The sequence below is a fragment of the Saccopteryx bilineata genome, chromosome 5 (genome assembly GCF_036850765.1).
Source record: "Saccopteryx bilineata isolate mSacBil1 chromosome 5, mSacBil1_pri_phased_curated, whole genome shotgun sequence".
Lineage (NCBI taxonomy): Eukaryota > Metazoa > Chordata > Mammalia > Chiroptera > Emballonuridae > Saccopteryx > Saccopteryx bilineata.
Window position 1 is genome coordinate 38,754,836 of NC_089494.1, and position 26,975 is coordinate 38,781,810.

At 42.5% G+C, this 26,975-nt stretch overlaps 1 protein-coding gene across 13 annotated transcripts in view; it reads left to right on the forward strand.

Moving 5' to 3' along the window:
• The window catches only part of ANKRD44 (ankyrin repeat domain 44), a 354,643-nt gene that overhangs the window by 182,177 nt on the left and 145,491 nt on the right, over positions 1-26,975 (forward strand). For all 13 annotated transcript variants that reach the window (XM_066233603.1, XM_066233606.1, XM_066233614.1 and 10 more), the window contains exons 4-5: positions 12,605-12,675; positions 26,600-26,800. In XM_066233603.1, coding sequence (XP_066089700.1) covers positions 12,605-12,675; positions 26,600-26,800 — 272 coding nt within the window. The remainder of the gene's footprint in view (positions 1-12,604; positions 12,676-26,599; positions 26,801-26,975) is intronic.

A 26,975-nucleotide genomic window follows, 5' to 3' on the forward strand; every position in this document is an offset into this window, starting at 1 on the left:
GACCGATCTAGAGCCGTCAGCGGTGTATTGAGGTCTCCAAGTATGATTGTATTTTTGTCAGTTTTTGTTTTAAGATCAATAAGTAGCTGTCTTATATATTTTGGTGCTCCTTGGTTTGGTGCATATATATTAAGAATTGTTATGTCTTCTTGGTTCAGTGTCCCCTTAGCCATTATGAAATGGCCATTTTTGTCTCTAAGTACTTTTCCTGTCTTGTAGTCAGCATTATCCGATATGAGTATTGCTACACCTGCTTTTTTTTGGATGTTATTTGCTTGGAGTATTGTTTTCCAGCCTTTCACTTTGAATTTGTTTTTATCCTTGTTACTTAGATGAGTTTCCTGTAGGCAGCATACAGTTGGATTTTCTTTTTTAATCCATTCTGCTACTCTGTGCCTTTTTATTGGTGAGTTTAATCCATTTACATTTAGTGTAATTATTGATACTTGTGAGTTCCCTATTGCCATTTTATATCTTGCTTTCTGTTAGTTTTGTGTCTTGTTTGATCCTTCTCTTTCGTTTTTCTATCTTTTGTTTTTATTTGGTTGTATTCCATACATCTTTCCTCTGTTGCTATCTTTTTTATCTCATGTGCTTCTGTGGTGGTTTTTTCAATGGTGGTTACCTTTGAGTAATGAAAAGGGTCCCTACCCTGTTCATTGTAGCGAACTATTTTGTGAGTACTTTTGCACTCCATCGTCCTTTGCTACTGTTAATCTCCGTCTTCTCCCCCTCTTTCTTTTTGTTGTTGTCACAGTTTAAATTTGGTTTTATTGTGTTCTTCTTGGAGCTTTTACTTGTGGCTCTGTTTTTTTTTGTTCTTTGTATCTGATTGGAGAACCCCCTTTAGTAATTCCTGGAGTGGGGGTTTTCTCATGATAAATTCCCTCATCTTTTCTGTATCTGTGAATGTTTTTATTTCTCCTTCGTATTTGAAGGATAGCTTTGATGGGTATAGTATTCGTGGCTGAAAGTTCCTCTCTTTCAGGACTTTAAATATTGGGGTCCACTCTCTTCTAGCTTGTAGAGTTTCTGCTGAGAAATCTGATGATAATCTAATGGGCCTTCCTTTATATGTTGTATTCTTCTTTTCCCTGGCTGCCTTGAGAATTTTTTCTTTGCTGTTGGTTTGTGTCAATTTCATTATGATATGCCTTGGAGTAGGTTTGTTGGGGTTAAGAAAACTTGGAGTTCTGTTTGCTTCTTGAACTTGAGGCTTTAGTTCTTTCCACAGGCTTGGGAAGTTCTCATCAATTATTTGTTTAAGTATGTTCTCCATTCCATTTTCTCTCTCTTCTCCCTCTGATATACCTATTATTCTTATGTTATTCTTTTTGATGGAGTCAGATAATTCTTGTAGGGCTATCTCATTTTTTTTAATTTTTGAGTCTCTTTCTTCTTATCTCTGTTGTGCCTCAAGTTGCTTGTCTTCTATTTCACTAATCCTCTCTTCTATCTGACCTGTTCTATTAGCTAAGCTTGTTACTTCATTTTTCAGCTCGTGAATTGAGTTTTTCATCTCTGTTTGATTTGTTTTTATAGTTTCAATTTCCTTGGCCATATATTCTTTGTGTTCATGGAGTTGTTTTCTGATTTCCCTATATTGCCTTTCTGTGTTTTCTTGTATATCTCGGAGGATTTTTAGGATTTCTATCTTGAATTCTCTGTCATTTAGCTCCAAGGTTTCCAATATATTAAATTTTTTCTCCATAGATTTTTCCTCATCTAGCTGTGTTACCTCTCTTTCTTTTGTATCCATGATATTCGATTTTCTCTTCCTTAATGGCATCTGAGGGTGGTTTTGTTGATAGTATTAATGAGATTTAATAAAGAATAAAAAGTTTAAAAAAATAAAAAAATAACAAATCGAAAAGAGTTGTTTTTTTTAAAAAAATTAATAATGAAATAAAGAAAAATAAAATAAAATAAAAATTTTTTAAAAAAGGAAATTATTCCCCCCCTCTTTTTTTCCTCTCCTCTCCTCTCCCCTCTTTCTTGAGAAAATCTTGTGGTGGACTGTGAGTTATAACAAACAATGCCTGTGATGGAGGGCCTGAATTGGGGAAAAGTAATAAAGGGGCAAAAAAGAGAGAAAGAAAAAAAAAAAAAAAAAAAAAAAGGAAAAAAAAAAAAAGAAAAAAGAAAAAAAAAAGAGCGTATGGACCCACAAAAAGCAAATAAGGAAAAAATTTGGGTCAAGAATAAAATGATTTGCTTTTAGGTGTTGGTTTTCTAAGAGTTATGATGAGAGGAATAAGAGGAAAATGGAAAAATGGGGGGACAAATTAAAAACTTACTATTGTATTTAGTGGAACAAGAACTAGATAATATGGAGAGCCAGGGATGGGAGCACTGCTAGTGAGTTAAAAAGGTGAAGTAAAAACCCCTCAAAATGCCACAAACATAGGTTTGAGTCCCAGATAAGATAATTTGTTTGTTATTGAGGTTTGAATGAGAGGAGATGTAAAGGAGAAAGGAAGAAACTAATATAGAGGGAGAAAAGAAAGAGAGAGAGAGAAAAAAAGAGGGAACCACTAAAAGAAGAAAAAAGAAAGGAGAGAGAGAGAGAGAGAGAGTTAAGGGTTTTGGAGTGCAACCCTCATAGAGAGAAAGGAAGAGAAGAGAAAAGATAATGGGAGATGTAACACTTATGGGTAGTGTAGTTCAGGGAGAGGAGAGAGTAAGACCGGTAGAGAGTTAATTGGCCAAATTGGAGGAGGAAAAAAAAGTCTCAAGAATGAAGATAAGAGAAACAAATGAACAAATATAATAAAATGGGATAGGTTATAAAGTCTGCAGATTATTCTTGATTTTGAGAGGTTATCTTCTTGCTTTTTCTTTTCTCTCCCTCTTCCTGGTCGGTGACTCTGTACCCCGGGTTCTGCCCCTTTGGCACGCTCAGGTAGAGGTGTGCAGTTGATAAGTCTCTATGGCAATGTCATGTATTGTGCTTTATTCTCGTTGGGAGTCGAGGCTCATTAGCATTTATAGGCTCCGACAGTGAGAGAGTCCGTGTTCCTGGAGCCTTTCTCCTAGTCTTTCCTTCCTCAATTAGTAGCCTGATAGTCCAGGTATGGGGTTGCTGCTGCCTCTGCCTGGATAGTAAGAGGCTCAAATTGCTGGCAACTCCCCACTCTATTTCCACTCAGCACAGGGCTCTGGGTAAGGCTCAGTCAGTCAGAGCTGCTAGCATAATCAGGCGGGCTTTCCGCCCACTCGAAGACCTCTGGCTCTGCCACTCTATCCGGTAACACAAGCGGGCGCCCACTTCCGGGGGGCGCTTGGAGGAAACTCTCATTCACTATCTGCGCGCGCAGACCAGGATATCCGGCCAGCAGTCTCACGCTCTGAGTGAAACCCCCAACCGCAGGGAAAAGTTGCAGCGTTGGAATTGAGTCTCGCTCCGTCCCCGTGTGCGGCTTTTGCAAGGCGCTGGGGCGGCCCGAGATTCCGCTTTGGCCCACACAAAGGCCCCTGACTCTGCCCCTCTGTGCGATAACACGGGCGCGCACTGCCGAGGCACTCGGAGGAATCGCTCACTCCTTATCTGCGCGTGCAAACCAGGATATGAGGCCAGCCGCGGTTCCCTCTGAGTGAAGCAGCCTCCAGCACGGAAAATCTCCACCGTTGGGATTAGTTCTCACTCCCTCCCGTGCGTGGCTTTCCCAGGGCGCTGGGGCTGCCCAGAGACTCTGCCCTCAGCCCACAGAAAGGCCTCTGACCCTGCCTCTCCGTGGGGCAACACGGGCACCCACTTCCGCGGCTTAGGAAGAAATCTCTCTTCCACTAACTGCGCACCGACCAGGAGACCGGGTAAAATGGCCGCTCCGCTTGTCTTTCTTTGTTTGGGTTTGGCACGAGTGTTAGCTTGTATTGCCCGGGTTGCCACAGGATCAGATTTTCCTCGGCTTGGATCTCTGAGCCACAGCCTGGTTCGGCCGTTTTTGCTGCGGCGGCCTGGATCTATTCACCCCCTTTGCCCGCCTCAGTTTCTATATTCACAGTTACCAGAGAAAGCCGCCCTGTTTAGGTTAGTGAGGAAGGCGGAGCATTTCTTACTCCCTATTTCCTTCGGGGTTTGGTTATATATTTAGCCAATTTTTCACTCAATCATACCTTTGGGTGTATTGCGAAGCATCTGGAAGCTCCAAGTATAGGTTTTTCTGTTTCTGGTTGAAGATCTTGTTGAGTTTTGGGGGAGATTTATCGGTATCGCTTCCTACTCCGCCATTACTCTGACGTCATCTCCGGGGTGTTGCTTTATGATGCTCAGCAAGCTCGAGGTCATTTTTCTCTTTGAAAGAATTTTAATATTAAAAGCCACATTTGGATCTACATAAAACTGAAAGTTTTCAGAATACATAAATAATAATACCAATAACTATACAAGATAAATGTCTCATTATAGAGTATAAAAAAAATAACAAAAATAAGGGAAATAGGCAAAGATTCTGAACAAGCAGTTCTCAGAGAATGAATTTTAAATGACCAGAAAACAAACATATTAGAGGATAGCCAACCCCACTATTAACCAGGAAGGAACAAAAATAAGCTATCATTTTCTTCTAGTCAGATTTGCAATATTTTAAATGACTGGCGATACCAAGTGTTAATAAGGCTGTGGGAAAACAAAGCAGTCTTGTTCAACTGTATTTGAGTAAACTGGCACACTTTGGAGGGTGAGACTATTAAAACCAAAAGTGTGCACGAGCTATGACACAGAAAGTCCATTTCTAATTCTCTATCCTATACAAATACCTGCACATTTGCATAAGAAATCATTTTACAGATGTTTATAGCAGCATTGTTTGAATAGTGAAATAACTGAACTACCCATTAATAGAGAGAATGTCTTAAAAATGTTGGATTACATATGGCAATTAAAAAAAATGGACTAATGCCCTGGCCGGTTGGCTCAGTGGTAGAGTGTTGGCCTGGCGTGCAGAAGTCCTGGGTTCGATTCCCGGCCAGGGCACACAGGAGAAGCGCCCATCTGCTTCTCCACCCCTCCCCCTCTCCTTCCTCTCTGTCTCTCTCTTCCCCTCCTGCAGCCGAGGCTCCATTGGAGCAAAGATGGCCCGGGCGCTGGGGATGGCTCCTTGGCCTCTGCCCCAGGCGCTAGAGTGGCTCTGGTCACAACAGAGCGAGGCCCCAGAGGGGTGGAGCATCGCCCCCTGGTGGGCAGAGCGTTGCCCCTGGTGGGCGTGCCGGGTGAATCTCGGTCGGGCGCATGCGGGAGTCTGTGTGACTGTCTCTCCCCGTTTCCAGCTTCAGAAAAAAAAATGGACTAATTCTTTAAGTATCAACATAGATAGATATGAAAAATATATTTTTGAGTGAAACAAGATTTGGAGTGTTATTACAATATGATACAATATATGTAAAGAACACTTATGAAACGATACTATAGATTTTTAAAAATTACCCTGTAACAGACTAAATATACAAAAAGCATATTGGACTGACCACTCAGCTGAGTTTCCTCCATTTTTTATGGATACACATCTTTGCCTCTGAAGGCATTAGAGAAACTGGAAGCTTGTGCACCGAACTACATACCAGCGGGGGTTTTCTTCAGGGAGGGGGAGAGTGCGGCACTGGGAGTGTTGCTCAGGGGGGCTTTACCTAAATCTGTTAACAATCCATTTTTTTAAAAAGAAGAATTTGTTCATGTATCGCTTGTATAATCAAAACACGGAGTGGAATTGGTCTGTCGCTGTTTAATATGATAGGCAAATTTTCATAGCTCCAGTTCAGGTCAATTCAGCTGAAGAGATATTGCTGAATCTCTCTCTCTTTTTAAAAAATATTTTATTTATTGATTTTACAGAGGTGGAGGAGGGTAGTGAGAAGCATCAGCTCATAGTTGCCTCATTCTAGTTGTTCATTGCATGCTTGTGTATGTGCCTTGACCAGGCAAGCCCAGGGTTTCGAACCAGCGACCTCAGCATTTCCAAATCAATGATCTATCTACCGCTCCATAACAGGCCAGGCTCCTTAATCTCTCTTTTAACCGGAAATCATCCTTCACTTGGCAGCTCTTAATTTAGGTCTGGCTTGGGCTTAGAACTGTGCCAATGGCAGATGCCTCCAGACTCTAACCTTTAGTCCCTGACTCTGCTCCAGTTATAGTTAGCAAGCAATGATATAGTGCTTCCCGTATGCCTGGAAGTGATCTCAGGCTTTTGTGGTACATCCTTCTAGACTGTTCAACGTTTTTACAGAAATGAGCTCATTCCATATGTAATGTTTTAGTACCTTTTTTTACATAACAATAGCAGGTGAATGTCTCTCCACATTATTACATATTCGTATAAAGCATCACAGCTATGCTTTTCTGCCTCTGACGCCAAAGTTGTTTCTGGTATTTTACTTTTAGCCAACCTTTCATAAATCATCCTTGAGATTAGTGTTAATATTCACTCATAGTTATTTCCTTTAGAAACATGTTATAGAACATTCTAATGCACACACACAAAGACAGAGGTGTATTTAAGGAGGTGGGGAGTGAGGGAGAGGGAAAGGGGAGAAAGGGAGAGGGAGAAGAAAGAGAGGGAGATAGAAAGTAAAATTCTGACATGCAGTGGCAAAAGCAGGTTAACACAGGTCTGGACATGTACTACACATGTGCCCTCGGAAGCCGGGTAGGCTGGCTGGTGAGGGAGCTACTGGGATGAGATGCTTAGATTCAAAAAGTGCTGATAACAAAATAGCATTTGTAGAGACAGAAAAAGATTCCCTAAGATTCTGGAGCTCTGCCACACTTATGGATAGACATGGGCTTCCTTGGTCCTGCCGTTCCTGAATGAGCCTACCTTGCCTCTGTTCTACAGCTGGGAGTTTACCTTTAAGACCAGTTGTAGCGATTATAGAGAGAGAAGAGCATGAGAAAAATTTAAGACATTAGCATGTAACACATCCTTAACTGGAAAGTTTCTTTTCAAATTGAACTGTGAAATCAACAGCATCTTGCTATAATTCTCTTATTCCCCTGGTATAAACCTTAGGAAAATTCTGGAAGATACTGTGTGGTTGGACCACTTTATCTGGAAAGAGTAAAAGTATCATTTTTTTTTCTTTCTTTTTTTTTTTTTTTTTCCTGAAGCTGGAAACAGGGAGAGACAGTCAGACAGACTCCCACATGCGCCCGACCAGGATCCACCCCGCACGCCCACCAGGGGCGACACTCTGCCCACCAGGGGTTGATGCTCTGCCCCTCCAGGGCGTCGCTCTGCCGCGACCAGAGCCACTCTAGCGCCTGGGGCAGAGGCCAAGGAGCCATCCCCAGCGCCCGGGCTATCTTTGCTCCAATGGAGCCTTGGCTGCGGGAGGGGAAGAGAGAGACAGAGAGGAAGGAGGGGTTGGGGGTGGAGAAGCAAATGGGCGCTTCTCCTATGTGCCCTGGCCGGGAATCGAACTCAGGTCCCCCGCACGCCAGGCCGACACTCTACCGCTGAGCCAACTGGCCAGGGCCTCATTTTTTTTTTTTTTTGTATTTTTCTGAAACTGGAAACGGGGAGGCAGTCAGACAGACTCCCGCATGTGCCCAACTGGGGTCCACCCGGCATGCCCACCAGGGGGCAATGCTCTGCCCATCGGGGGGCGTCGCTCTGTTGCCACCAGAGCCACTCTAGTGCCTGAGGCAGAGGTCCTGGAGCCATCCTTAGCGCTCGGGCCATCTTTGCTCCAATGGAGCCTTGGCTGCGGGAGGGGAAGAGAGAGAGAGGAAGGAGAGGGGGAGGGGTGGAGAAGCAGATGGGTGCTTCTCCTGTGTGCCCTGGCTGAGAATCTAACCTGGTACTTCTGCACGCCAGGCCAACGCTCTACCACTGAGAAACCGGTCAGGGCCGAAAGTATCATTTTTATATCAATGGACACTAATCTAGAAAAAAAATAGTGTAAAAACGACTTAATCCACTCCCCCACATTTTTATTAAGAAATGTAAAACTTCAAATGTGTTAGGTCTCTTAAAAATATTGTGTTAGTAAATATTTCAAATGTACAGAAAAGTGTGGAAAATAATATAATTAGTACCCATGTATACGAAGTTTTATGAAATCAAAGTTCCCATATCTGTATTATTTCTTTTTAAATTTTTTTCTTTTTATTGAATTCATTGAGGTGACACTGGTTAACAAAATTATACAAAAATCAGGTGCACAATTCTGTAACACATCATCTGTGCACTGTATTACTGTATGTTTACCCCAAGTCAAGTCTCCCTCCATCACTCTTTATTGCTTCTATTGCATCCTCCACCTCCCCCCACACCCTCTCTCCTTTGCAATCACCTCACTGTTGTCTGTGCCCATGTGTTTTTTTCTCTTTCTTTTCCCTCAAAGACACAGTTGCAGCCCACTGTTTGTACTTGTTTATCCTTTTCCTGAGACCCTCCCTCCCTAGACACAACCACACTCCAGAATTGGCATCTGTTTTCTTTAGCCATATTTGTTACTTTTATGTCATGTCTGTGTATCTGTAAACAACATATAGAATTGTTTTTGTAAATTAAGAAACTTTATGTAACTGGTTTTGTGCCTTAGGTATTATTCTGCAACTTCATTTGTTCATTCAATATTCTATATTGAAGTGCATCTGTTTATATATAGAAGTTCAGTCTGTTCATTTCTGGGACAGTGTTGCATTCCATTGTGCAACTGTGCCACAGTCTCTCTGTCCATTTTCCTCTTGGGAATATTTCAGATTCCAATTTTTGCTATCACAAACATGTTTCAGAAAGCATTCTTGTCCGTGTGTGAGGGTTTCTCCAGGATATATGATTGGGGTAGGATTGCTGGATGGTAGGGCACACACATTGTCAACTTTACTAGGTAGAACCAAATGACTCCCTGAAGCGGCTTATACCAGTTCAGACTCCCACCATCTATACTTAAGTCTTCCTGTTGCTTCATATATCTTACTAATTCTCACCATTGTCATACTTGATCATTTTCACCAATTTGATGAGCATGTAATGGTATACTAATATTACTTCCATTTGCCTCTCCCTAATGACTTTTTTAAACTTCCTGAATTATTTTCTTTTGCAACTAGTAAATTTTATCATTCAAGACATTATTTAAGTTACAGTTTATATTCGTATTATTTTGTATTAGTTTCAGGTGTACAGCATAGTGGTTACACAATGATATACAGTGTGTCTATAAAGTCATGGTGCACTTTTGACCCATCACAGGAAAGCAACAAAAGATGATAGAAATGTGAAATCTGCACCAAATAAAAGGAAAACCCTCCCAGTTTCTGTAGGATGATGTGGCAGCATGTGCGCAGGCGCAGATGATGACGTAACACTGTGTGTACAGCGGAGCAGCCCACGGCCATGCCAGTGGAGATGTGGACGGTACAGAGGAAAGTTCAGTGTGTTCTGTGGCTTGCTAAATTTGAATCCGTGACCAAAGTACAACGTGAATATCGGCACGTTTATAACGAAGTGCCACCACATAGGAATAACATTACTCGGTGGGATAAGCAGTTGAAGGAAACCAGCAGTTTGGTGGAGAAACCCTGTTCTGGTAGGCCATCAGTCAGTGATGAGTCTGTAGAGGCTATACGGGATAGCTACCTAAGGAGCCCTAAAAAATCTGTGCGTGAGCCCACCTCAAACTGCACTGAATAGGTATGAAACTGGGAGAGTTTTCCTTTTATTTGGTGCAGATTTCACAATTCTCTCGTCTTTTGTTGCTTTCCTGTGACCGGTCAAAAGTGCACCATGACTTTACGGACACACTGTACTTAACAGAGTGGTCTCCATGACATTTAAAGTATCCAGTACAGAGTTATTACTAAATTATTGACTATATTCCCTATGCTGTACTTTTTACATCTCAGTGACTATTTTGTGACTACTAACTTGTACTTTTCTTTTAAATATTTTTTAATTATGGTTGATGTACAATATTATATTAGTTTTAGGCACTACTTAATTTCTTCACCTTTTTCACCCAGCCAATACCCCTCAGTGAATTTTGAGACTATCTTTTCATATGTGTTGCCATTTGGGTTTCTTCCTCTTATATTAGCTTTTTAAGTTTACACAGAGGCAACACAAAATTTACTCTGTCAAGGACTATGAATAATAAGATACGTATTTTTGTTTTATATTATTATAACCTCTCACTCCCTTGAGTCATAGATGTAGAGGTGAATAAGACATTAGAGGGGATTTGGGAACAAGAACTACTAATATTTTTCTAGTGCTCTGCAATTTACACAGCACCTTCAGAGTCACTGGATTCTCCCAACCACCCAGTGATGTGGGTAGAGGACTCTATCATTGTGTTCTTGTTAGCTCGTTTTACAGATTATTGGCCCTTGGTCACTGGGCCAGTAAGTGTTGAAATCAGAACTCAAACCTGAGTCTTTGCCCATGAATCCCCCTGTCGTTCCAAGGGCTCATTCATTTCCCTCCAGAACATTTAGCCCAAGGCTTCTTGTGCTGGGCAGGGAGATGTCTGCTGCCTTTGATTCTCAGCATGCTCAAACTGATTCTATTTGTTCCTTATTGATGTAAGGGGCTTGGACTCTCTCAGGTAAGCTGCCTGGATGAAACTAGTAGAATTAGGATTTAAATAATTTTAAGCTTAATAAACTCAGCAACAGTTTATCTGTGGCTCTCAACCTTGACAGAATATTGTAATAACCTTGGGTCCTGGGGAGGTTTTAAAGTATACTTGGGTCTGACCTTATCTCAAACCAATGAAATCAGAATGGGGCGGGGATAGAGAGGAGGCATTCTGTCTCTTTGTTTTAGGAATTTTTATATTCTTGTTGTTTTTTTCTCAGCAATGTTTTATAAGTTGTTTGTTTGTTTGTTTTTTACAGAGACAGAGAGAGAGTCAGAGAGAGGAATAGATAGAGACAGACAGGAACAGAGAGAGATGAGAAGCATCAATCATCAGTTTTTTGCTGTGACACCTTAGTTGTTCATTGATTGCTTTCTCATATATGCCTTAACCATGGGCCTTCAGCAAACCGAGTAACCCCTTGCTCGAGCCAGTGACCTTGGGTCCAAGCTGGTGAGCTTTTTTGCTCAAGCCAGATGAGCCCGTGCTCAAGCTGGCAACCTCGGGGTCTCGAACCTGGTCCTCCGCATCCCAGTCCAATGCTCTATCCACTGCACCACCACCTAGTCAGGCTATTCTTGTTTTTTTATAATTAATATTGTTGATGGTATGTTCTTCAATTAAAGAGGAAAAAATTGTGTAAGTTCTTTGTGTAATTGTGTAAGTGATTTGTTATTTTCTTTTAGCTGGTATCTTAAAATAAATTTCTAGCTCACTTTTATCCATGAAAACCTTCTGGTAACTTTAAAAAACAAAACAAAATAAAACAAAAACCGAAGTTTCTATTTTTTAAGCTGTCAGATGGCCTGGGCCTCCCAGAGACTAGTCAGGCCCTGCTTCCACTTGACTCACTCTCACAGCCCCTGTCCCAGATGTGCCTCTTCCGCACTTCCCCTCCTCTGCCCTACTTTCTAGTCTCTTTGATTCATCCCTCCACTCTTCTTCCTCACAGGCTTCCTTCCTTGTTGTCCTAGGGCTAAAATAGTCCCATCTTATTGTATCAACAAAGATATCGATATTTTCTCCTTTAATGTAGCCCTTTTATAAAACTTTCCATCTCTGATCAGAAGACTGACCAAAACCCTGACCCCCCCCCCCCAAAAGGAAGCTCAGATTGGGTATAGACTTGGAGGGCTTGTACTCATGGAGAATTGTGAGGGTGTCATGGAAGGAGGGCACATCCTACTTTCCTTGAATCCATTCATGCAGAGCTGCTGCTCCATGATGGAGGTGGCCCCAGAGAGATGAACACGAGGCACATTCGTGAGTGTGAGCTGGTTCTGGCTCATGTGCGAGCCTTTCTGCCCACCCCGTGGTATGAGGGAGCCATGAGCAGCTCATCGAGGCTTTATGTTATGTCTGTCCAAAAGCTCCATGGAAGCTGGCTTATTCCTACTGAAATACCTGGCTAGTCTCAGACCAAGAATTGGGGTTCCTAAATAAAACAGATTTCTGCTAATCCTCTCAGCCCAGGTGAAATCTCATCAGAACTCAACTTTACAAGATTTGTTTGAAACTTAACTGGCCTCTAGTATACATTCATTGGAAGGCTGTTCATCGCTGACAGTTTGCCGAGAAGGGTATTGGGTGTCCTGTGAGATAAATATACTTACTAACTAAAAGTAAAATAACATATCTAATCATTGAGGAATACACACACAGACACACACATGCACACATACACTTGAAAAGTTCTTTATTCTTCAGAACATACATTTCCATAGTCCCAGAAAAATTCAGTCTTCTCACTACTTCTCTTATCCAAGGAGATGCTGTATTTTTCATCTGGTTTTTACCCATTTCTCGTGACATTCTCTGTTCCTGATCTTTCTCTTTCTACTGTACTGGGTGTTTCCTCCTGTCTAGTTTATAGAAAGCACATGACTGATACGAAGAAAAAACAAAACGAAACGCAGTGATTGTACTAGGAGAAGGAGGGTGCAAGATACAGCATTTGGTATAACATCAGCAGAACTTCCCTGACCGCATCACATCTCTAACCTGTGCTGTTTGGTTCCAGGAGCTCGAGTCAATGCCAAGGACAACATGTGGCTGACCCCACTGCACCGGGCTGTCGCTTCCAGAAGTGAAGTGAGTGATTATCTTATTTAGTCTCGCACCTTCAGTCCCTAGGAAGAAGAATTCTTCCTGATGAATTAGGGATTCTCACTAGTGAGCAAAGGCTTTTACTTCTAATCCAAGCGGGTGCCAAGGTTGAAGAATTGTTTATTTGAGTACGTCCTATGTGCCGGGATGGTGCTGGGGGTTAGTGACTGGGGTAGTCCAGGATGGGCAGCATGGTTCTTGACTTCAGAGGGGGAGGCAAACAGGTAGGCAGACCTGTACAATATTAGAACTGAATCAGAGGAGGAAGCAAATCAATGTCTGCTCGACTAGAGGAAGTCTTCCAAGAAGAGAGGCTGGCTAAGCCAGTCTTTAGAGGATGAGTAGGGACTTACCAGGCCAGGGGAAAGAGGGAGGGCTGAGTAGGAGGATAAAGATGCTAGTGGACAAGAGGCCCACAAGTGAATGAATGTCAGATTCAGTTGGGTGTGGCTGGAACATGGGATGTAGGGGAAGGTAAGTCTGATAGTGGAGGCTGGGGTAGATGGCAGAGGGCTGGGTGTCCTCTGAGCAGCGAGGGGTGGTCATAGCGGAGATGAGTGTGAACATGACAGGATTCGGAACCTTGTGAGGTGAGTTGGTAAGGAAGCCAGTGGGTGAATGGTGATTCTGATAACTGAGAAGGCAGGGGCAGAGGAGCAGGGGCTGGGTAGCTAACCAGTTCTGTTTCAGCAAGCCAAGTTTGGCAACCATATCACTTGACTGTAAACCCCATGAGGACAAAAATCTGTTATATGTTCCCTGATGTATCCCAAGCCTGATACACTGTAGATGCTCAAGAAAGGATTTATTTGAATGGTGGAAACTGAAGTAGGATGGCTAACCAATTACCGTTATTTATACAGGTCTAGAGCTTAGGAAGGGAAAGGATGGTGATTAAAACCATAGCAAACGGATCAGCGGGCCCAGGGAAGTTTAGAGGGTTGAGAAGACCAATTTTGGGGAGGGGTGGCAGGGAACCCCGGTGAATGTAGTCTGGTCAGAGGGGATGCCCTCCATCCGTGGAAACAAGAGGCTCTAACCTTGGAGGAACTTGGCATCACATGACTAGTCTTTGTAGCTGGTTTACCCAGTGAAGCTCCCCTCTGCCACTGGAGAAGGTGACATTCCCCAGGTTCACCTAGGAGCTCGGGATGTCGCCGAAAACACACAGACTGATGTTGCAGGTGTTGATGACTGGCAATTGGCCACTGTCTGGGAACTGCACAGTGTATTTGGTAGATGATGGTGGGCTTGGTGCTCACACTCTTTCTTGCTGTGCTGTGTGATTTGGTTTTTTTTTATAAGAGGTTGGGTGTATTCACTTTCCAAATAGCCGCGGAATGAGTGATGCTTATGATCCTAAATTGCCTGGCTCAGACCCTGGGGAATTCAGAATCTTCTTACAGTCCCACATTTCATTTCTGTTGTACCTGGGAAAGCAGGTGCAGTGGCTGCTTGATTCGTACCACCAGCTTCATGAGACCAGCTTCTTCACAGAGGAGTTTTTCTTGCTCTTTGGAAACCATTTGATCTTTGGTTAATTTTCTCTCTTTTTTTCTTTCTTTTTTTTTTTTTTAAAGAGACAGAGTGAGAGTCAGAGAGAGAGGGATAGATAGGGACAGACAGACAGGAATGGAGAGAGATGAGAAGCATCAATCATCAGTTTTTCATTGCGACACCTTAGTTGTTCACTGATTGCTTTCTCATATGTGCCCTGACCATGGGCCTTCAGCAGACTGAGTAACCCTTTGCTCGAGCCAGTGACCTTGGGTCCAAGCTGGTGAGCTTTTGCTCAAACCAGATGAGCCCGTGCTCAAGCTGGCGACCTTGGGGTCTCAAACCTGGGTCCTCAGCATCCCAGTCCAATGCTCTATCCACTGGTCAGGCTGGTTAATTTTCTTTTAAAATAAAAATTAAGTATCTTTTGAAAGATATGGCTTTGTTTCCTCTGAACAAGTACCAGGTCTTTTTAGTACAGAAAACCATTTACTAAGCATTTCCTATATGCCAGGCACTGTGCTTGCTGATGGAGCTACAATGAAAAATAAGACACGTGGTCCCTGTGCTTGGGAAGCATGTGGTCTAGTGGGATGGAAAGACACAAAAACAGATGATTTCGATACTATGGAATCGTCATCTTTGTTGGCTCAACTAGCTGCACAGGCTTCAAGCCTCAGAATATCTGTTTTCCCTTAACCATCAGCTTACCTTTTTTTTTTTTTTAACATATCTTCGGTTTGTTTGAAATCAGTCAACCCAATGATGAATCAATCTTTATACCTGAAAAGGCATTGCTGTTTCCCTCAGGAACCAGTTCCCTCTGTAGGTTTTCTGGGGGAAAATATCCCTTGCCAGGTGCCGCTTGCCAGGAAGGAATTAAAATGCAAACAGAGGCCCTGGCCGGTTGGCTCAGCGGTAGAGCGTCGGCCTGGTGTGCGGGGGACCGGGGTTTGATTCCCGGCCAGGGTACATAGGAGAAGCGCCCATTTGCTTCTCCACCCCCCTTTCCTCTCTGTCTCTCTCTTCCCCTCCTGCAGCTGAGGCTCCATTGGAGCAAAGATGGCCCGGGCGCTGGGGATGGCTCCTTGGCCTCTGCCCCAGGCGCTAGAGTGGCTCTGGTCGCAGCAGAGCGACACCCCAGAGGGGCAGAGCATCGCCCCCTGGTGGGCAGAGCGTCGCTCCTGGTGGATGTGCTGGGTGGATCCCGGTCGGGCACATGCGGGAGTCTGTCTGACTGTCTCTCCCCGTTTCCAGCTTCAGAAAAATACAAAAAAAAAATGCAAACAGACACTGAGTTGTAAATAATCAGAGCCATCTATAAGCTTGCAATAGAAGATGTCTTCATATTAATATCTGTCACAGCAAGTTGAATAGTTTCTTATGAAAATTGGAGTATTTGTAACCATTGTTAGAACTGATTGTGGGCCTCTTACCCCCAAAGCACATCACTCAGAATTTAGGAAATGTAGATGTAAGAAATTCAGATTTCCTTTTTAAAAAAAATTCTGTCCTATAGCTATTATTTCATGACTCCCCTAAATAATAGCTGGGGAAAGGGAAGCAGGCCTTAGAGGGAAAGAACAGAGAAGGGTTGGACTGCTAATCTGGCTGTTAGCACTTGCCGAAGGGGGTGTGTGTTCAGCCCGAGAGCCGGCACACCTGTCTGCTGCTTAGATTGGCAAGCAGTGCTGTTTCTGACACAAATATGTATCAACTCTCATTGCTTCATTGAAAGTCTTATAAACTCTATACTGTCCTCAAAGCCCCTTTGCTTCTAAAACATAGGTAAGTGATTTCTCAGGGTTCAGTGCTCAATCAGGAAAGCTGCACCACCATGAAAAATATAGAATATGATATTTAGTATAGGAAATAGACCATACACAATTGCGTGAGCTGCTGGAGTTTATGTCAGGCTGTCACCTTGTTTTGTGTGGTCCTGAAGTCACTGTTGGCCGACAAAGTCTGCAGTTGATAAGAAAAGCTGGACATGAAATGGGGAAGAACAGGGACAAACTGGAACCCCCGTCTGTCTCTAAAATTGCCTCAACATCAGGGGCGTGGGTGACTTGTAGAAAGAGCTGCGTGTTTCACCTCTGAACTCTCGTGCACCTGGCCCGAGACTGGAAGAGCCTGAAGAAGATACAGCAGCATCTGAAGAAGCATCAGCCTGGTACTGCCCTGTGCCAACATGGCGACCCAGCTGGTCAGCCAGCGGCGACAGTACCCGGCAGCCAGCACAGCAGTCATGCTGTAGTTTCCTGTCTGCCTTCCAAAACGCATGCAGATTACTCTCGTGGCCAACCCTAAATGGAACCATACAGCAGGGAATTCTGGGAAATGTACTTCAACTTGGCTAACTTGACTCAATATAAAACTACCATTGAAATGTTATTTTATTTTAATTAAAAAGATCTTCTAGACAGTAAGCTCCTTGAAGTGAGTGTCACATGTATTGCTTGTCATTGTATTTCTAGTAACTAACTTGCTCTGTAAACATTTATTTTTATTTATATAGGGGAAGGGAGAGAGAGAGAGAGAGAGAGAGAGAGAAGCATCATCTATATAATTGTGCATCCATTGATTGCTTCTCATATGTGCCTTTACCAGGGATCGAACTGGTAACCTCAGGATTGAGCTGACAACCCAGGGCTCAAGCTGGCAACCTCAGCCCCTAGCCAGCGACCCCAGGTCTTGAACCGGTGACCTTGGCACATCAGGTTGACATTCTTTCCACTGAGCCACCACAGATCAGGCAGTACACAGTTAATTTGGAGTTTCATTCAAGTTAACTTCAGCTATGTGAATGAACAATGGTTTTCTGTACAGCTACTTTATGGAACTACTATACTCCACAGAGAACACTGGTGATAATCATCTTTCATAAATGCAAGGTAAACTGACTTGAAGCTTGGAGTGAGAAACTAGAAACAAATTAAGCCACTAGACCCTGCAAAGTCAGGATGAGTTTCAAATTATATGTAACAGCGATATCAGAGTAAGTCCAAGATAACTAGTCAGCACAAATCAAAATTTCTGAACCTTCTTTCCATCTGGGCTAATTTTAGGTTCAGATATCTATGCCTGGAAAAATGATGTTCATTGCTAAATTCATTTCCTGAGCCTGTTACAACAATAGGGGTATCAGATCACAATATTGCGTAGACATCCACCCCTGCCTGACGTTATGAAAGCTCTTCTGCAGACAAGGAAGTATTGTAGATCAAGACATGGCAATATCTCCTAAAATCATGTAACATAATTGGGTTCCAGGGATAAACCTTCAAGGGTTGTTTGGTACTGACCAGGCAATATTGTGCGCTCCCATCAAGGCCCATCCCCCACACCCCTCCCACATCTGGAATTCCCAGGAAGGAAGCAGCCAAACAGATAATCAGAGCCAAACAGCCATTGTCTCCTACTGACTCCCTAAGGGCTTCACTGGTCTATCTCCTTCTTTAACTATGTACTTTTCACAGCTGTGAAGAAATGAATACTCTGTTACCAAAATATTAGGGAAACATATTTTGCTATTCTAGATAATGTAGATAAGCAAGATTTGGGGCTGCCAGGGAGAATTTTCTGAACTATTGTTAAGTTATTTCATATTGTTTCCTCTGTTTAGCTTGTTCTTGTTGCTTTTTTGTTTTTCTTTCTTGGAAAAGGGCAGCTGTAGGGGAAAGGAAGTAAATGCTTACAGGCGTGGAGAGTTTAACACATGTTTATTGAAGCCCACTCCCGGGAAGGAACTGTGAAGTGTGCTATAGGGGCCTGGAGTGGGCACAAAGGGAGGCTGCTAGGACAAAGTGTTTAGGGCAGACGGCCAGGCACACAGCCGAACATGGCCTGCGTCCAAACGCAGCTGGCCTTTCACACATGCCTTTTCTTCTATAATGAACCGATAGTAGCACCAGGGAGAGTTGATGGACTTTTCACTTCCCTGTTCTAGAAGCGGTCTTTTAGATAGAAAATTTAAAAATGGTTGTATCCTCTCTTTTGGCCGTGGCCGGTAGGCTCAGTGGTAGAGCGTCGACACAGCATATGGATGTCCTGGATTTGATTCCTGGTCAGGGCACACAGGAGAAGTGACCATCTGCCTCCCCCCCCCTCTTTTCTTCCCCTCCCACAGCCATGGCTTGATTGGTTTGAGTGCATTGGTCCAGGTGCTGAGGATGGCTCCATGGAACCTCTGCCTCAGGCACTAAAAATAGTTTGGTTGTGAGCATGGCCCCAGATGGACAGAGCATTGGCTCCAGATGGGGTTTGCTGGGTGGATCCCGGTCAGGGCGCATGTGGGAGTCTTTCTTTCTATCTCCCCTTCTCTCACTTGGAAAAGAAGAAAAAGGAAAAAAAAAAAACTGGTTGTATCCTCTCTTTGGAATAGAGCATTGAGGCTGTTGTTTGTGAATATGTATTGTCATGATAAATATTTATTGAGCACTTGCTGTGTGATTCCATTTTTCTTCCAACTCTCTCTTTGAGATTGATATTGTTACTAAGGTTAAATTGTTATTAAGGCTAATTCAGGAAACAGGATCTCAGAGAAGAACCTAAGATACTGCAGCCAGTAAGTGGAGGAGATTATAATAGAGAACCTGCTCCCTTAACCACTGTGCCTACTGCTTACCTTCAATTATATGAGCCCCCTTGATACTGTTCCAACTAATAAAATGAGTCTATTCTTATGTCTGTGCAGACGGAAGTCCCAGTGGGTATAAAGATGTTTGCCAGAGTTGAGTAAGAAAACATTTTATTTTATAGCATGAATTTTAAAAACATGTTTTTTTCCTTTTCTTTAAAAATATGGTCATTATTGTGTGCTACATCCTACTAGACAGAATTGGAAAAATTATATGACAGACTAGAATATCATTGCTTTCCTTAAATAAGCTTTATGATTATAAAAAGATCATGAAGAACATATACTGCTTACAAGAAGTAGGGAATATTTTATTGCTTCATATTAATTTTTGAAATATCCCCTAATTTCTGTGAGCAGCATAGATCATACCTGGAATGGGAAGGAAGTATTTTATACCCTGTCAGTTAGAATTTAGATGGGTCGTACTCAGATTTAATGTGCATTCAAGTCAGCTGGGTGCTTGTTAAAAGTACCTGTTCTGGCACCTCACCCCAGTGATGAAGCGGGTGGTTGGGCCTTCATTTTGCAAAGAAGATTCTGAATGCATGTGGTCTACATACCACTCTTGAAGACTGGGGACAGGTTAGTATCTGCAGAGCCTTCCCAATGTTTGAGGATGGCACTTCTTGAATAGTTTCCTTTAAATTCTTTCATATCCCTAAGTCTCCAGTGAACCCCTTTTATACTACGTGTTCTTTGAATAATTGTCCTCAATAATCATTGTAATAATAAAGGGTGAGTTTAGTTTCATAATGAATACTTTTAGAGGAATCATCTGATTAATTGAACAAATTAGCTGGGCAGCAATTTATAGAATTCTTACAGAATATGGAATTGCTATAAATAGTAGGGGATGAAAGCCCAGTGATTTCAGGATTTCAGGAATAGAGTAGATGTCTTCAGGACATGAGTGCAGCCTCAGGGGTGGCAGCCCACAGTAAATGCCTCGTTAATACTTGCATATTATTCTTAGAGAGTTTGCTAATGATTATACTGATATGTTTATTCTACCCAAATTTATTGAATATACACTGTGTGCAAGGCATCTGCCAGGCTTTGTAAAGAGCACAGAAATTTGTATAAGGCTCAGACCCTGATTTAAAGCAACTTGCAGTTTATAAAATTTGACATTGCTTAAGCCTGCAAGGACTCTGGAGTCATAAACAATTACTTTTCCATGAGTAATTTATGACCTCTTAAACGCAGTGCACATTTGAGAGGAAAAGACAAATATTAGGGGCGACACTTTTGAGGACACGTGCTTCCTATTTCTTCTCATCTTTTTCCATGTGCCATAATGTATGTTTCTACTTCTTTTTACAGGGTTGGAGCGGCCTTTTATAAAAAGAGAAAGTCATAAAAAGTAGATATAAAGTAACTGTAAATGCCATCTCCAGTTCCTTCCCATTTGACATCCCATGACAGTCCCTCTTTCTGTCATTACTGTGTCTTATTTAGCACAGCTACTATGGAATGGAACCCAACAGGCCTATGGTCCTAACACTGAATGTTAAACAGACTCTTCACACGTGCCGGGTCATTAACTGCTTTTGTCTTCCTTGCTATGATACGAGTGAAGCATTCAGAAACTTATAGAGCAAGCTGATAGCGTAATTTCATGCTTCCTGAATTTAATAATTAAATAATTGAATTTATCTTTTTTCATTTTATTATTGTATTTACTTTTTATTGTATTTTACAAAAGTATTGGCTCATGATGTATTTGAAATGATGTAATTTTTTAAAACACTAGTCCTTCACCACTGCTAGTTTGAGAAGTAGCATGTAAGTAACTTTTCTTGATTCAGAAAGTGTTCAACTTTCCTTCCACCAAATTGGTTTCTGTTTTACCTTGTAAATTTCTGTCAGAGCCAACTTTTGGATATTAATTTTTAGCCCGTGTGTAATACAGGAGGAGAGACTGTTTTTTTTTTTTTTTTTTTATTACAGAAATCATGAATTCCCTAAGTCATAAAATTATGACCTCTTCAAACCAAGTTAAAGTGTTTTCAAGATTAAAATATTTGAAAGAGAAGTGGTTTTAAAAGAGAAAGTTGTTGTCTTTTTAAATTCAAGCTTTATTTTGCCAAAATATATTAAATTTCTGTTAAGTGTATTAAGCCAGTTTGGCAGGCTAAAACTTCAGAGCTTAACAATGTAAATAACTAAGGATAATTAACATTTAAAATTATTTATGTCAGCATGCTTGGCTGATACTGTCTACTGAGTTAGCTGTGGCCAAGCAGAAATGCATGAGCCCTTATGTAAGCCAGGCTTGATCTTTGCCCTGGACTGTAGACATCTTGTCTTTAAAATGAAGCTGCCAATCAAATGAAGGGGTCAGAACACTTCCATATGTCTGTGAATTTAATTCTGTAATCATTTTAGCCTCCTTATATTTTCATTTTAAAAATTAATTTTTAGAAATTAAGTAAGAACTTCTCCTTTGTATACTAAGTATTTCTTGATAGAATCCTTTCTTGTCAAGTAAGATGAAAACTAAGCAATTCATTACATAAGCAGAAATAGAAATAAAAAAGAAGAATGGAAAATTTAAAATGTTTTATAAAAGTAACGCTTATTCTAGATGTTCTTGATCTTTAAAAGTAGATGTTGGCGCTCTGGCCGGTTGGCTCAGCGGTAGAGCGTCGGCCTGGCATGCGGGGGACCCGGGTTCGATTCCCGGCCAGGGCACATAGGAGAAGCGCCCATCTGCTTCTCCACCCCTCCCCCTCTCCTTCCTCTCTGTCTCTCTCTTCCCCTCCCGCAGCCAAGGCTCCATTGGAGCAAGGATGGCCCGGGCGCTGGGGATGGCTCCTTGACCTCTGCCCCAGGCACTAGAGTGGCTCTGGTCGCAGCAGAGTGACGCCCGGAGGGGCAGAGCATCGCCCCCTGGTGGGCAGAGTGTCACCCCTGGTGGGCGTGCCAGGTGGATCCCGGTCGGGCTCATGCGGGAGTCTCTCTGACTGTCTCTCCCCGTTTCCAGCTTCAGAAAAATGCAAAAAAAAAAAAAAAAAAAGAGTAGATGTTGGTATGAAGACCAATGTGGTGAGATTGGCACCACATAGGAAGTGCCTGAAATTCACATGAAAAGGGATTCAGTAGAGACCCCATGCACTTATTTTTTCTCCCATCTGATCATGAACTTGAAACGTTTCCCTTTCTAATATTTTAGGTGTAATGCAGATGTTGGTCAGGGGCACCTTGCCTTCTAAACAGATAGGACCGGCTGGAATCTTCATGCAAAGGCTAATATTTTCCCAGCAATTCCAAAGAATTCCTAGAGATTTGCATTTTTGATTGGCTGGCTCGAGAACCTTGTTCCTGCTACTCTCATTTGGTTTCCATGTCAGCTTTCCCCTCTTCCCTCTTGGCCTTCCGACTGTTCCCAGCTAGGTGCATACCTCTGCTCTGGGGTGCTGGGCTCGTGGCCTCTCTCTGTCTTTTCGTCCTCGCCCTTCCTTCCCGCCCTGCTCTGAGGGCCTCTCACTCTACTCTGCAGAGCCATGCAGCTCCGTCCAGCCCGGATTCACTGTAGACCCAGCACTGACTCGCAGGGGCTGAACACAGAGGCTTCCGACTCAATGGGACCTATCCTCCTGAGATGACTGTTTGGACTTAAAACTGTATTTTTTCATGCTGGTAATTCACAAAATTTTATTTTAATAAAGTTAATTCGCAATTTGTGGTAATTTAAACAAGGAGCTGGACCAGGGGGTCTGCAAACATTTTTTGTAAAGGGCTAGATAGTAAATACTTTTAGCTTCAATGGCTGCTTATGATCTCTGTGACAGATACTCAACTCTGTTGTTATATTAAAAAACAGCCATAGATAATGTGTAAACAAATGAGTGAGGCCGTGTTTCAATAAGACTTTACTAACAAAAAGAGACCAAAATCCTCTGTGATTAAATATATTTAGAAGTATATTGCTTATTTGAGAATACAGGTTCCTCCCAGCCCCAAACTCTGAAAGTGCTTGTTTAGATATAAGCTATAACTGGCATGTAAATGTATTTTTTCTTTGCTTAACCTGTTGCTTTGTATGAAACACAAATAATTTCTAAATATTCATTTAAAAGTAGTACCTCTTTCCCTGGCTAGTTTGCTCAGTGGTAGGGTGTCGGCCCAGCATGTGGATGTCCCAGGTTTGATTTCCGGTCAGGGCACACAGGAGACGCCACCATCTGTTTGCCAACCCTCTCCCTCCCCCTCTCCTTTCTTCCCCTCCAGCAGCTATGGCTCAATTGGCTCAAGCAGAGGTGGCCCGGGCACTGAGGATCGTTCTGTGGCCTATGCCTCAGGCACCAAAAAATGGCTCTGTTCCTGAGCAATGGAGCAAAGGCCCTGGATAGGCAGAACATCACCCCCTAGTGGGCTTGCCAGGTGGTTCCCAATTTGGATGCATGCAGGAGCCTCTCTGCCTTTATTCCTCTCACTAAAAAACCCCAAAAACCTCAAAGGTAATATCCATTCCTTTATTCTGAGTTACTCTGAAAGTAATCACATTTTTTTACTTTTAAAAAACAAATTTATAATGATTTCATTGGTCTTATCTCCAAAAAGTATAAATTGGTGAAATGTTCTTGTGTAGTTTGTTTTGTTAATCTATTCTGAATTTACATAATACTTAATGCAAAGCAAGAATTTATACAGATGCAATAACGCACAAGACAAAGGCATTAAAGTATTAAAGTACAGTATGGTTATTTTGTTGTTAATGTGTAAAAAGGATACTGTACCATTTTTTTACAGTATTACTTTGAGATGATTATCTTCAATTTTTCTGGCCCTATATCTGCAAAATTTTTAGCATACATATTCAAAATATATATCTCATTTATTTATAAATTATATACTGGAACTACTATCGTTAGCTAATGTCTCAAAGCCCAATATACTTAGGGTGAGGCTTTTCATTTATCATAGTCTTACATAACCAAGGTAGACAACAGACTTCTGAGAATTTTCCTCTGTTTTGTCCAAGCTGTTGTCAGATCTGATTAAATCTGTCATTACTTTTACTTGTAATGTAGGTGATAGAAAGCTTTTACTATGAGTAGAGGTGTCAGCTCTGTGCCTTGCACATTATTTATGTGGGTTCCTTGCATAAATCTTGCTTATTTTAGAACACTTTTAGTTTGAGAGTACGTATTGCAATCTGTAAATCGACTTGGCAAGTCCATCACTGCACCTTTCGTGCACTGAAGGCAAATGAACGGAGCCCGGGCCAGCCCCGCCCCTCAGCCGGGTAGAAGCCCCTCTCTTTCCTGAGGGCATCTCCAACACTGTGAGGGCCCAGCGCCAACCCAGAAGTTAAATACCAGCTAAAATGCTTTCCTTTTTTTCAAAAAATAAATATAAATGAAGGTTCCAATATTTTCTTCCCACATCACAATGAGTTGCCTCCATATTTATGAGACCAAAGTTGATAAAACTATTATTTTTCTAATGTAAATTTTAATTCTTTATTGTGATTTAGCCTTTTTTGTTTGTTTGTTTGTTTGTTTTTGTGCACCTGGCTAGTTTTCAGGATGGAACCTGGGTGTTGTTTCTTTCAATCTTCCTTAGTTGTAGCTGTATTTTGCACAGTAGGTGAGCATGGCATACACATGTTTTGCTCTGAAATGAACGGGGTCAGGGAATGTTTAGTATTACTTTATTCTTCATCTTGCTGAGGAGGAGTGGCATATGTCTTTTTTCCCCTTTTTTGGTAATCTTAAAATGTTTGCTTGGGACCTATCAGCTTATGACCCTTTGTTGATAGCGCCTGAGTGGAGTCACACTTTTTATTTAAGCTATATTCTCTAATTTGCAAAGTTAATTTCTTTTTGCTCTCCTTCTGCTGTCTAAGTTAGTTATTCATCTCAACATGTTACTACTCCTGATTCATGGAACATTCTATTTATTTCATCATTTATATCCCTGTTAAAGGTATTAATTTTGATGGTTCAAATGATCTACTTTCTGGGGGCACTTTTATAAACCTGTATGATAAAGTAGACTGGACAGTCAGCCGGTGGGGCTTTGGGTGGACAAAGGTGAGTTCTTGGACCATGAAGGGTGGGTGGCAGGAGTGTGGTACTGATGCCTTTCATTGGCTCATTGGCGACACATTGATAAGATGTCCATAAAGAAGCTCCATTCAGCCTTGGCCGGTTGGCTCAGCGGTAGAGCGTTGGCCTGGCGTGCGGGGGACCCAGGTTCAATTGCCGGCCAGGGCACATAGGAGAAGCACCCATTTGCTTCTCCACCCCCCCTCCTTCCTCTCTGTCTCTCTCTTCCCCTCCCGCAGCCAAGGCTCCAATGGAGCAAAGATGGCCCGGGTGCTGGGGATGGCTCCTTGGCCTCTGCCCCAGGCGCTAGAGTGGCTCTGGTCGCGGCAGAGTGACGCCCCGGAGGGGCAGAGCATCTGGTGGGGAGAGTGTTGCCCCTGGTGGGCGTGCTGGGTGGATCCTGGTCGGGCGCATGCAGGAGTCTGTCTGTCTGTCTCTCCGTTTCCAGCTTCAGAAAAATACAAAAAAAAAAAAGAAGCTCCATTCACTGCTCCCAAGGATATCCCTGGAAATTAAGAGAAACAAGCAACAGCCACTCCCCTTTTCTAGAGAAGCTATGTCATTCACTTGACTGAACAGAAGAGAGTCTTCAATCCTGGCTGTGTAACCCAGTCCTCAGGGAGCTCTACAGAAATTCTGAAGCCAGTTAGATTCTCTGGGGTGGGACCAGGTATCTGTATTTTTAAAGGCTCCCCAGGTAATTTCATTGCACAACCAAGGTAGAGGTATATAGTTCAAGCGGCTGATATGCTGGCTAGGTCGAGAGAAGGAGATAAAAGGTTAGAGGCTCGGTGAAGGTGAAGGAACTCAGTAGGTGAAACTACCTCTTTGTAACATGGAAAAGGTTGGAAAAACAACCATTTTGTAGCTTCAAGTTGAGGAAGTAAGAGGTCTCCTCTTTCCTTGACTGCTTATTAATCACTGAGTGACAGTGAAGATGTTGGCTGAGGGAACTAAAGATTTACAAATGGATCCAATTTATGAAGGGCTTTGCGGTCTTTGGCTTTGGAAGAGGGAGACTTACTGACAAATGCCTCTAACCTCACATAATCTTTGGGGAGCTCTTTGGCTGATGGATTTTCACCCCAATGAGTGTACATGAGTGTTCTCATTTGCCCAAATATACCTGATACCTTATAACAGTGGTCCCCAACCTCCGGGCCACGGACCAGTACCAGTCCATGGGCCATTTGGTACTGGTCCACAGAGAAAGAATAAATAACTTACATTATTTCTGTTTTATTTATATTTAAGTCTGAACAATGTTTTATTTTTAAAAAATGACCAGATTCCCTCTGTTACATCCGTCTAAGACTCACTCTTGACGCTTGTCTTGGTCACGTGATACATTTATCCCTCCCACCGTAAAGGCTGGTCCGTGAAAATATTTTCTGACATTAGACAGGTCTGTGGCCCAAAAAATGTTGGGGCCACTGCCTTATAAGGAAACCTTATACTTAGAAGGTTTTGGAGATATGCCAGGGCTCTTGGCCTAACAAAGAAATGTGCAGTGAATCTATTTTAATCTCTGTCACTCTTGATCTTTATCATATATTACTTTGCTTATCACAGAAGAATATCCATCTCAAGCCAGCCTTTGAGGGCAGGGAACCTTCCCTTTTAGTAGTTCCGGGGTCTAGTGAAACATCTTACACCCAGTAAATACTGATTGAGCATTTGTTTGTGACCCTGGAAAACTCTGCTTTTGTTTTAGGAAGCAGTGCAAGTATTGATTAAGCACTCGGCTGATGTCAATGCGAGGGACAAGAACTGGCAGACCCCCCTCCACGTAGCAGCAGCCAATAAAGCTATCAAGTGTGCAGAAGTGATCATTCCCCTGCTGAGCAGCGTCAATGTCTCTGACCGAGGGGGCCGCACAGCTCTGCACCACGCTGCTCTGAACGGCCACGTGGAGGTGGGTGTCCTCGTCACTGGGAAGAGAATCCTTCCGACAGACTCTCTTAGCCCCAAGTGAAACCTAACATTACTTCTGAGACCTGCACAGAGTGTCGTGGTAGTATTTGTACATGAAACCATAGGCAAGTGTGTCTGTTTTTAAATTCAGAGTCACAGTGAATTGAAAAGGTAGC